The 13,164-nt window shown below is 39.8% G+C and overlaps 1 protein-coding gene across 1 annotated transcript in view; it reads right to left on the minus strand.

Annotated features, from left to right (window-relative positions):
- Window positions 1-12,951, minus strand: part of Tmem135 (transmembrane protein 135) — a 187,482-nt gene extending 174,531 nt beyond the window's left edge. Inside the window, exon 1 of the mRNA XM_051192184.1 lies at window positions 12,612-12,951. Within this exon, the coding sequence (XP_051048141.1) occupies window positions 12,612-12,752 (141 nt within the window). The 5' untranslated portion in view covers window positions 12,753-12,951. The remainder of the gene's footprint in view (window positions 1-12,611) is intronic.
- Window positions 12,952-13,164: the final 213 nt, after the last annotated feature.

Consider the following 13,164-nt stretch of genomic DNA (forward strand, 5'->3'; position numbering starts at 1 on the left):
GCACAAACTGAGTAGATAATGCTCCTGGCACTACAGGGACAACCTTGAAAACATGGTAGTATCATTTCAGCTTTTACCAGACAGCATGCTATGCATGACTGCATCTTACCAGGAACCCTACAGACTGACATCCTGACTATTATGCCTTTCTACTAATAGTCTAACAATGCCCTTCTCAATAAGAATCTTAAGTCAGATGAGAAACAGGGTAGCTGTGTTTTATTCCTGTTTGTCCATAAGAACACCAAGAATAACAATGTGAATGATGAACTGAACCCTCAAAGCAGATCCAAGCAAACTGAGAGTTCACACCCATGAAGGCAAGCAATTGGAGTGGAAGAAATCACAAATACTAGCAGATACATAGACTAATCAGTAGAACAATTTGTTTTGTTAACAGGGATGTGGCTCAGTAGTAGAGTGCTTGCCTTGCATACCTGAGGCCCTGAGTTCAATCCCAGGACACTAAATAAATTGAAAGATAGGAGGTAGGGAGATAGGGAGATGTTTAGATGGAGTCTAGTCCTCAGTCCACAGTAGCTGATATATACAACATCTTTAACTGCCTTTAAACAGGGTGACAAAATACTTGACCAAACCAAGAGGGGGGGGGGCGGGAACTAACCAGGAAAGTCAATCATAAGTGAATGAAAAAAGAGAAAGAGCAGAGAGAAAGTACATTTTAAAAGCCACTTAAGGGGCCAGAACTATGATTCCCTGGGTAAAGTGCTTGCCACATTAAGTGTGACGCTCTGAGTTTGAATCCTTCCAACCCATGTAAAACTGGGTGCAGCAGTGAACATCTGTACTCCCAGCACTCCTATGGCAAAACAGGAGGAGGAGACAGAAGATGCCTCAGAGTTTGGGGAAGAACAAGAGGCTCTGTCTCAACAACATGGAAGGCAAGGATGGATACCCAAGGTCATCCTCTAAGCTTCATGTGACTTGTAAAAAGCATGTGCCCACACTCACACATAAGAACATGTACATGTACACATACACACAATAAAAAATGATTACTTCTTAGTAACTATTTTGCCTAAAACTTCAATTTACCTTTTAGGGAGTACGGTAGAGAAACAGAAGTTATTCAAAATGGTTTTACTAATGTTTATTTGTAACTAAAACTGTCTACTAGAATTTAAAATGTAGATCTGAAAAGGAAGCTTCCAGCTCTCAGAACCTTTAACTGCTCTAAGGTAACATTTTCTTACTGTTTTGCCTTCAAGTGTAAAGAGATGCCAATCAAATTTTGATCAGGGTATTAGACATAGGAAATTGTCCAATAAACTCTAAAAAGTAATGATCCTGTATTTTCTCTCCATTTCCTTGTGCTGGAGTTCATTCCTGTGGCTAAACATTAAGTCCCACATATATTCTCCCAGTGCAGTAACACAATCACTAGGTAATTTCTCTGGGACAGGCTTCCTAGCCCTGCAAACTAGAACATGTTGGGGGAAAAGACAACAATAACAACCTAGCAACACACATCAGCTTACAACATTCATTCCAGATGAAACAATTCTGTCATTTTTGTAGCTGCCCCCTTTAACTACAGTCTCCATGTTCCCTCCAATCCTGACTTACTGTAGAAATAACAATTGAGGGGAAAAATGAATGTAGAAGAGACAGGGTGTGAGGAAGTGGGACTCTGGGTAAATAATTACACTGTGCTCCCCAGGTTGTAAAGAAGACTGTGAGCATATGAAGAAACCCACAGTCTCCTGTTCAGGAGCATTTCTGGGGTGCAGGTTTGAAAAAAAAAGTAAAGGTCTGATTATTTGAAACAATCTGTACCCTAATGACACCACCCGGAATGCTGGGTAGAAAAGCAGCTTGATGAGCACAAAGGCACTGTGCAGCTATTGGTGTGGACTTCCTGATTTCTCATTCCCAAGTGAGTCCTTCTACCAAAATGTACTTCTCTTTTCAAAACAAATTAGTTTTGAAAAGTAGGAAGTTTTCCAGGTAGACCATTCTTACTTAGTTGAAGAGAATTTCCAAGTGACCACACAAAGGACATAATGTTGCCACTGAAAACACTCGGGGATTTGAAGACCTTCTAATGGTCTTTCAATCAAATAAATATCTGCTTTATTAAGAGTCTACTGGATCCAAAACATGAGCAGTGACCATGCATCATCATTTAGAATATGGATTCCACCGTTTCATTTCATCCCTGGCCTATGGGGCAGCTAAGGGTAAACGTCAGGCCAGCTCACTCCATAGCTGATAAGGGAAAGGGTAGATTGAGAAAGTGTTTACTGCAATAGCAGGCCCTCACCTCGAAACTAGAGATGATATGCTGGCACTGGCAGTCGTACTTTGCACTCAACGGACTAGACAAAGAATAACAAGAAGTCACACAAGAAAACAAGGTCAAGGGACTCCAACAGGCACGTTAATAAATACCATCATCATTTAAAACAAAAAACATCAAAGACACTGCTCCATTTCCAAGTGACTAAAAACAAAACAAGAAAAGGCACTGATTACTTAATGAGGAACCAGAGATAAAATAAATCTCTCACTTATACCCCGAAAGGAGACCTCAAACAAAGTCAATTTTGATTCCATGATCTCTTCAGGTCAGATAAGCAAGACAGGTTTTTTTTTTTTTTTTTTTTTTTTTTTTTTTTTCCCCAGCAGTTTGAGTTATTTAATGACTTCAGGGATCCTTGATTAGTTTTGTTTTAATTTTCTTAAAAATAAAAATGACTCTAGACCGGTGTGATGACACACACCTTTAATCCCAACACTCCAGAGGCAAATATGTGAGTTTCTGTGAGTTCTAAGCTAGTATGAGCTACACAGTAAGTGCCAGGCCAACCAAAGTAAATCTATCTCACACACACACACACACACATAAAAAAAAAAAAAAAAAAAAAAAAATCCTAAAGCCTATTACCAAAGCATTCACACAGCTCTTATTCTCTATAGAAATTGGGCTAACCCAGTGGCTTTAAAAAAAACTCCATACACATTGATTTCTTCATAGGCCTTTTGCAAACTAGCCAGATGAGATGCTCCTAGGAGTCCCAATTCTTAGTTATATATGTACTAAAGGCCTAAAGATAATGACTTGATCATGGACAGGCTTATTATAGTAGAATTGCTAGAATTTACAGTGCAAGTAAATACTGAGTAAGCATTTCATACTCTGAAGAGACCTATGCATCTAAAAGAGGGTAAAAATGCATCTTTTAAATTGTTCCTTCCACAAAGTGCAAAAGAATGAATGTACTTGACTCAGCAAAGGGGAGATGTAGCACACTACTCAGATCCTGGAGGATACTGCCTATGAAAATGATAATTAAAAAGGTTAATGAACAACTTTCCCTTCTTAGAAAACATACCTAAGTATTGAACACCACAGAATTCGTATTCCTAGTGTTTGAGTAAGCATTTTTAAACACCACAAGAAAATGTGTACTGTTTTGCTTCCTTCTAGGCTGGGGCTTACAGTTTACATGGTCTCCACGGTATGAATGTATTGAGAAACTCCAGTTACTTTAAATGGGAAATTATAGCTAACATCCAAAATACAAAATAAAATTTCTTTTTTAAAAAAGAAATCATGTATATATCGTGTGTGTGTGTGTGTGTGTGTGTGTGTGTGTGTGTGTGTGTGTGTGTACACGTTTGGTTATGTACAAATAAGTGCAGGTGCCTGAGACGGCTGGAAGAAGGCACTGGATCTCCTGGAGCTAGAACCTGAACTTGAGTCCTCCGCAGCAGTAGGCACTCTTAAATGCTGAGCCATCTCTCCAGCCCTAAAATACAAGTTCTGAGTCATTTTTTAATATATTTTGTTAATATAAATGATAAAAATACATAGGAATATTAAGTATTACAAGTGAACTTTTCAGTGAGCACCAATCTTTTCACAAATTATAATATAACAATTACTAATACAGTGAATAGTGCAATCCGAGTCACATGGTTAGCAGTAGCTACAGAGGTGTGAGCCAGTGAAGGAGAAGAGTCAGGATAAGAAGAAAAAAAAAAAAAAGCAAAAGCACAGACTATGTTCCAGAAAAGAGAAGGAAGAGCTTCAGAACTTCCCAAAATGAATGAGTCAGTTAAAAATATGGAGAAAAAGAAAGGCCCTGACTGTAAAGATAAAGAAACCGCCTGAACTCAGCTCCAGCCACAGGGAAAAACTGAAGCACCATCCAAAAGGAAATCCATGTAGCTCCAGTGAAAGAGCTGCAGGGTCCTGCCCACAGGGCAAACTCAGAGGAAACACATCTCAAGCCCAGTCTTGGTTGGATGATTACTGCTGCAGAGAAACAAGTCAGAAGTGAACAGGCATTCCCCTAGATAAGTGGCATGTGACCAGGCACCGTTTGGAGGGAATCAATTGTTTGAAACTGAGTTACCCTGGGGTCCTGAAAAACAAGAGCCCATCACAAATCTGGGAAGTTGAATTTAACCTACCATACTCAGGCACAGGCAGTGTTTTTGTCCTGCCTATATACACACAGAGGCTTATATTAATTATAAACTGTCTGGCTGAAAGCTTAGGCTTCTTACTGGCTGGTTCTCTCTTAATTATTAACCTATAACTATTAATCTATGTATTTCTAGATGGCCTTATCTTACCAGAGAACGTCTGGCATTCTATCTTCCCAGTCGCTAAATGGCATCTCTCTGGTGAGTCCTATCTCCTTCCCTCTTTCCAGAATTCTCCTCATCTGATAGCCCTGCCTATACTTCCTTCCTGGCTACTAGCCAATCAGCATTTATTCATTAACCATGTGAAACACAAATTCACAGCATACAGGATATCTTCCATCACTCAGGATGAGAGACAACCTGGCAAGACAGGTGTACACAGCAAGAGGGCTGGATGCTGACAAGCCAAAAGGTGCTGGCAGCTACTAAATTGGCCCAGATCTGCTCAGCTTACTCTAGAATTACTCTGAACAGTGGTTCTTTACCCTCCTGATATAGGTCCTCCTGGTGTGGTGACCTCCAACCATAAAATTATTTAGTTGCTACTTCTTAACTGTAATTTTGCTACTGTTACAAATTATAATGTAAATACCAGATATGTTAGATATCTACCATGCAGCCCCCAAGGGGCATGGCCTACATGTTGAGAACCACTGCTCTCAAATATAAGAGCCCAGAACCTGAGATCTGATAATCTATTAACCTTTGGTTCAAGCTAACTGCTCTGTAGCTCACGGCTATGGAAATGTAGAAATCTAAAGGTCTAGCAGGGTGATCAATGCATAGAGAGTTTTGAAAGTGTGCAGACAGGACTGACTGCCTGTACAGATTTTAATGAGATGGTTGCTTCCCAGATTCCCTACACAATTCCAAACAATCCTACCTAGAACACTAGCCACGCTGAAGAGCCTCAGCAGGCCAGAACCTGCTCGGCCCACAGACTACAAGACTGAGCATGGCCAGCAGAAGCTCCAGGTAAACAAAAGGAAGAGTACTACTGTGGCTAGCAGTCATTTCTCCAAACAGGCTCAAACACCAAGGTAAGTCATGTTAGATAAGACCCTACAAGTTCAACTGACAAAACCCTGCCCCTGACTACACTCAGCAGTCCTCAGTGCTGAAGGACCCAGAAGGAACTCTCTCCAATAAACCAGCCATCATTTTTCTGGTCCCATGAGCCCCTCTTTTTTTCCCAATATAATGTTATCATACATTTTAGAAAGCTTTTATGCTGTAATTTTTTATTCTCCCTCATAAAACTATATAACTGTATTAACATTTTTCAATTATGGGGCAATTTTTCTTTCTTCTGGGGGGATGCTTATCTCTTTTCTAGTATGCATTTAGTAATATTTTGAAATTTGGCTTTTTCTGATTGGAATTTGAGGTGTTTTCTATTGTTATGATTTTAGCATTGATATTTGTTTTTACAACCCCTCTCACACTAATTTAAAATTTGTTATAAATGATCTCATTATTAGGAAATCTTTTTCCTTTATATTTTTTCTTATCTCTCCTCTTTTTCTTTTCTTTACAATAATTTCTTTCCTTACTTCTTGTCTACTAAATCTCGATTCCCCTTCTTGTTCCCTTCTTCCTGCTCCCTGGATTTAATTATGATTTCCACATTTACCCTAAACACTTTTTAACTGCATAGCCTACCGCTTTCTTTTTATGGTAACTGGCAATATGCTAGTGTGCAATATTTGAGTTTAAGTCTATATCTTGTTTGATTTGGAGTTACTGCTTCTGCAACAGTTGGCCTTCTCCTCTCTCTGATAGTGTTGAGGATTGATCCCACAGTAATAATCTGTACATTAAGAAGATCCCCAAATAAAACAGAAAGAGGTGCCCAAACCAACAAACACACAAATAACAGAAATACAGGCAAGACACACAAGACCACAGTATTCCTCCACAAGGTCACAATTTCTCAACTGCTGCAATGACAATGAAGAAAGTAAAAAGCCGGATGATGTCTCAAATGTTTGTTAATAAAAATGAAAAGTGACCTCAAATAGAAAACAAGATGGTAAAAGAATGAAGAAGCCAATTGAATACTTAGAAAGAAAGCAATACAGAAGAGGAAGTCAAAAAAGTAGGTGAGAAAATCAGTAATATGAAAGACAACTCAGCAAAATGAAAAGGGAAAATGAGATTTTTAAAGGATATATAAATTTTGGGAATGAAGAAACTAAGTGAATCATTAAAACAATGGGTTTTAATAAAGCATCAATAATAGTACTACCAATAACAATGACCAAGAAGTCTTGAGATAAAAATCAACACATCAAACCTGGGAATCCTAAAAGGTAAGAGAGAGAAATAAAAGCTAATGGCACTGCTGGAGAGATTGCTCAGTGGTTAGAGCACTGGCTCTTCTTCCATACGACCCAGGTTCAATTCCCAGCACCCACATGGCAGCTCACAACTGTCTGTAATTCTACCTCCAGGGTATCTGACACCCTTGCACAGACATACATACAGGCAAAACATCAATGTACACAAAATAAATAAATCATTAAAAAAAAAGACTAATGGCATACAGAATCTACTTCATAGCTAGTACAATACTTCTAGAGAAAACAATAGATAACAAAACACAATAAGCATCTAGAACCCTAAATACACATGATAGGAGAAGAACCCCTCCACAATATCTATAGTCAGCAAGTCACAAGTACAAGGAACCTATTAAAGCTGTAAAAATAACAGCTCACACACAAAGGCATGCATGTCAGAGTAACATCAAATCCCTCATTAAAAATCCTAAAATCCAGAAAAGGATAGATCAGTGTATTTCAAGCCGTGAAAGTAAATAATCTCCAACAAAGCTACTTTTTTAAATTACAAAGGAATGAGAACAAATTCCATTAAAGCAAGGAAAGAATTTATTATGTCCAACACAGTAAAACATCAAATCCATAATACCCACAATATCAGCAAGATAAAGAAAAGAACAAATAATTCAACCAATCACAAAAGGAATCAATAAAAGTATGGGTCAGCAAAACTCTCTCAATGATAGCTTTAAATGTAAATGGCTTCAACTCCCCAGTAAAGACATATAGACCAGTTGACAGGGTTAAAATAATAATAAAGTCAGATAACTTGTTGTCTCTGGGAAATATTGTTCATCAGGAAAGGACAGCCTCAGACTGAGAGTCAAAATATGGATGGTGAATGGAAACCAAAACCAAGCTGGTGTATCTATTCTGACACCCAATGAACTAGTCTTCAAGCTGGCATTACTCAGAAGAGGCAAAGGCCACTACATATTAATAAAGGGAACAATTCACCAAAACATAAAATTGTAAAGACATGTCTATTAAGGTTAGATGTTGGAGTTCACATTTGGATAATAATAATAAACAACAACAATAATAATCAGCCATGAAAGGTCAGATGTGCCCTGATACAAGAATATTAGATAACTTGAATAGTCCAGTCTTCTCTGGATATATTATCCAAGTTAAATGTGAACAAAGAAATTGCAAAGTTGGGTTTGGAGAGACCATGGCTCAGGAGTTAAAAACACTGTTTGCTCTTCCAGAAGACCTGGGTTCAATTCCCAGCACCCACATGGCAGCTCACAACTGTCTGTTAGTTCAAGGGGACCCAACATCCTCACAAAGACATACAAGCAGGGAAAACACCAATGCACATAAAACTATTTTAAAAATTAATTGCAGAATTAAACTCTACCAATGAGCAAATGACCTTAGCATATGTCTACAGAACATAAACTCTTTTCTGCAGCCCACGGTTACAAATAAGAAATAAAACAGTCAAGGAACCATATTTGCAGTAACACAATCCTACTCTTAAGACACTAAAACCTCAACGCAGTCTGTGGTTGTTAACAAAAAAGAAAAGAATGAGTAAAAACAAAAAGTTAAAAATGAGGGCTAAGAACAATAAAATATAGTTCTCTGGAGGCAGGTTGTTTCAATAAAATGCAGGCTTAGTAAGGTGTCAGGAAAAGAATCTGAAGGAGTCATTATCACAAATAGGCTAAGACTGAGTGTGTATGTGTATTTGAAGCTACAAATACACACAGATGCAGACCAAAATTTCATGCATAGCTACAATGAATCTCACCTTTTCAGTCTGGGTCTCTCTTTAGGGATGCTGTACTTTCTAAGATAAATTCATCTCTCACAATATATTTACATAGAGAATAATAGTTCTTATTAACAATCATTCATTGTGAGTCGTGGGTAATACTAGGGGTTTAAATAACTTCAGGATTGTCAAGTGAGGGGGTGTAACATAGTTTTCATTGAGAGGGAACTTTATATGATTTCACAGAACTTTATAAAATGATTTGCTAATAACCTGGAATATTTCAATCTCTTTATCAATTAGCCCACTTTATGAATCACCGAACCACAGTTAGCATGTTATATTCCTTTATAACTGAATTACAAATTGCTCATCAGAAAAATATAATTGGTGAGTCTGCGTTTCAAAACACTTTAAGCAGAAGGTAAAAGAAGCATGAGGGCAAATGCATAGGACAAGAGAGCGATGTGAGGAAAGCACATAATCCGCTGAATCGACTAGTATTTCAAATGAAAGGGATATAACTAAAGTAACTCCCACTTTACAGGTTCTGGAATGTTCTCCTTATCAAAGTCTTCCAGTCAAGTCACCTGCCCTTCACACGATTCCATTTCTATCAATGAAGGCAATGGCTTCCGCATGACTTATAAGCCTATACATATCAGCAGATCCTCATGCTGTCCCCAAATCCTCTGTCTTCGTGTCCTGTTTACTCTTCCAGTGCGATGCCTCTAAAACTGCCCTTTCAAGTATGCCAAATACCAAGCTACTCCTGGACTGTTCTGAAGTTCATTCATTCATACGAGGCCCATTCAGAACTTCTAAACAGTGCTGGTTCCAAATAAAAGCACTCTGCTCTAATAGGGGGTGGAGCCATCACAAGGACATTATCTCAACTGCAAATCCACTGCATTGGGGGCTTCCTATGCTAGCTGCTATCCTGAACACTGCCATCCTACTCTACATCCAAACAAAAGCCCTAAAACATGGGAAAATATCTTTTAGCAAGCAGAAACAGGTAATTTTCCTTAGATCATGAGGCTAGTGAAGGACAAGCCGGATTCAGTGGGATTCCATGGGAGTTCTAACACTCTGGACCACCAGGTGAAGCGAGTACACCTTCTAACCATCTTTCCAAGTCCAACCAATGACTGCCACAGGAGTCCTCATTCTTACACAGCATTGTTCCTGTCACCTCCTTGGCTAAAGAAATAAAAACAAAAACAAACTGTTCATTTGAGCTGACCTTTGGCCAGATATTGTAACATAAGGCCATAACCCTGTCCTTTCACCTAAAATCTTATGAAGCAAGATTAATTTCTCTGATTTTCTGCTTTCTTACTCATGAAATAGGGATAATCTTGAGATGAAGTCACAGCTGTACAGGATAAAATAAATGAGTGAAGATGCAAACATAACATGTTAAGTAGGAATTATAGTACCTAACTACATACACACCTTTTGCTTTATACATTGTGCATATTCTTTCTCTTACAAAACTCTAGGATTTCTCCCCCAAGTCATACTTAGCTCCCTCCGTTGACAAGCACCCTATACATTCACACCATGAATCAGTGTCCAATCTTATTTTCAAGGCCAAAGTCAAATTCCTTTAACTCTAACTGGCAGTAAAAGGTACTCCTAAGTGCCACTGCAAAGGAGATAAAGGAAAAAAAAAAAAAAAAAAAAAAAAAAAACCACATATTCAAGAAACATGTGCTAGGGATAGAGCTCAGTTGGTAGAGTACCCACCTATTATGCATATGGCTCTGAGTTTGATAGAAGTACTGTATAAACTATTTGTGGTGGTACACAACTGCAATCCCAGGACCTGAGAGGTAGAGGCTGGAGAATCCAAAGTTCAAGGTCATAAGACCTTGCCTCAAAATAATAATAATAATAATAATAATAAAATATGTGGGAGATCACCAGTGTATCATCTTACCTTAGTTCTCAAACATAAAAAAGCACACATGCATAAAGTCACATAGTAACTGATACAGGTAAGGTGCAAATCTAGATTGGCAACTACAGAACTACAAAAACTACAGTGTGACTATGTGCTCTACTTAGCCAACCCCCCCCCACACACACACACATACACACACACACCTACCTCACAACTCTATAAAGGCCAAAATCAAATCCCACTGTTTAGCCTTAATGCCTGAAAAGGGCTAACATTTTCTAATCTTTGTTTCACTTATAATAAGTTACTACTCAGTTCTCACTAATTTCATTTCACAACCACCGATAGGCAGCAATTTGAAATATACAACAGTAAGAAATATAAAGCCACATGGGAGAGGAAATTTGTTCTCGAGAAGTATTTAATCTAGTTAAAGTGTAAGACTAAAACAAGTCTTTTCTTGATCCCTACTGATCCTATCTTGCTACAGTGAATCTCTGCCCCCAGTTGCTTCCCTAATATTACAGTAACTACAGTAACACAGAACAGAATCAATAAATTGTCTATGCTGTAGATACAACAAATACCAGGCACTCTACAAATATTCGTCAAATGAATGAATGAATAAATAAATGATTCTGTGGATCTTGGGAGAAATTATATAGGGTAAACATTCTTCCCACCTAGTTCCTAGTCCTTGACATCAAGAACAATCTTTGAACAAATTGCCTGGATTAATTCTGTTTTGTTTTGTCAAGGGTGGGAAGTGGCAGAACATGGCAAGGAATCAGAACACAGGACCTTGCATATGCTAAGCAAGGGCTCTACCACTGAGCTACCTCCCCAGCATATGAGCAGTCTTTTTGTGCAGATGATCAAGAGCCCAATGTATTAATAGATATTAAAAAAAAAATCTGGGGCAGAGTTCAATAGCACAACTCTTGTCTTGACAATACAACAGGTTAAGAACCCCAGCAACACCAAATAATAACATCATAATAAATACAAATCAAAGGCTTGCCACAATTCATATAGAAGAGCCAATAACAGCAGTCTTTGAGATTTATATAAATAAAAGTATATTATTGGCCTCTAATCTAGATCCTTACTATTAAGGGGGGGGGGCAGTATCAACACTCTCTTACAGCTTATCAGAAATTTACTCACCAAGAACTACTGAATCAGAAACCCCATTCTAACATGATCCCTGGGATTTCCTTGAAATACATTAAAGGTGTGAAGCACCAGTCTACACCACAAAAATGGAAGTTGGCTCTGACAAGCTCTGAGGGAGTCACTATAGCTTCCTGTGTTCAGTTAATAAGTACTACTTAGACGTTACTTAGACGTCTCCATAAGTTACAGACACAATCATACTGTCAAGGATGTCATTGGTCCAACAACAACAACAACAAAAAAAAAAGGATCATCAATTGAATACTGAACAAACTTTTAGGAAACATACAAAATATGATGTCTACCTTCTTAGTACACAAACAATTCAACAGATAAGAAAATGACAATGAACTTCAGTGGCCAAATAATTGATCTTTAATGCCAAGGATGTGTTACTCAAGAAAACAGTGGCGCTCTTTAGGAGAATATATCTTAACAGTTCTCAATGTTACTGGTAGGTTTCCAGATACTCTAAATTGCCCTACATGTAAACCTGTATAAGAAAATTAACTCGGTGACATTAAATCAGATCTCCTCAAACACCTTCAATGACTCTAAATCACGGCACAAAAGTCTCAAATCAGGAGTCTACTCTGGAAATTTGTCAAAGAGCAAAACCCTCAAGTCACATCTCTGTCATCTCAAAGTGAGACAAGGTCTATGACCACGGGAGCTTGGGGTGAAGAACACCCTTTTTCATATCAGAGAGAGGAAAGGAAGAGGTATAGGGGACTGAAGAGAGACAAGCGTTGACTAAATGCGCTCCAAACCTCTCCATCATAAAGTCCCTGGATCCAGGTTCTCAAGTGTCCTGCACTTTCAACCCTACAAGCCAGGCGCACATCCCCATCCTAGCAACAGGCGTCCGGTGACAGCTCGCCCCCGGGGTCCCCTCCCCCTCCTTCCGCCAAGAACTCCCTCGGGCCTCCCACCACCCCTAACGCTGCCCCACGAGCAATGAAGCCCAGGAGGCCCGTCCTGCACACGCGCCGGTCCTGCTCACCAGGTACAGGGGCGCGTAGATCTTTAGGGACTCCTCCAGAGCGCCCCAAGTGATCTGCAGGAAGGAGACCCGGCAGGAGGGCTGCCAAGTGTGGCCGATCTCATAGCAGCTGTGAGGGATGGACTTGCTGAGGGCCGCCATGACGAGCGGCGGTGGTGACTGCTCGTGGTCAGGGGACTGCGGGGCTCGGCGGGGGCGGCAAACACGCAACGGTGGGACAGGCGCCGAGCTGGCCTAGGAGTGCAGGGTGCGGAAAGGTCACACGAACCGGTTACTCGAGGCCAGAATCCTCGGATGTTGGCCGGTCCGCGTATGGCAGCGCGAGGGGGCGGGGCGCGCACGGAGGAGGCGGGGAGACGGTGCGTGCGCGCTCCCGCGAGTAGACGGGCGCGAGCTCCGGGAGCGTGGAGGAAGTGAATACCTTCATCCTCCGTGCGCGAGCGCGGCTCATCCCCTCTGTGTCCAGCCTGGGTTAGGCTATAGAGCTCACCCTGCGCCCTTTCAAAGCCCGGCCAAGAAAGGCAGAGGGTAATGGAACAAAAGGATTCGTTAT

This window comes from Phodopus roborovskii, unplaced genomic scaffold (genome assembly GCF_943737965.1).
Source record: "Phodopus roborovskii unplaced genomic scaffold, PHOROB, whole genome shotgun sequence".
NCBI classification, from domain to species: Eukaryota; Metazoa; Chordata; class Mammalia; order Rodentia; family Cricetidae; genus Phodopus; species Phodopus roborovskii.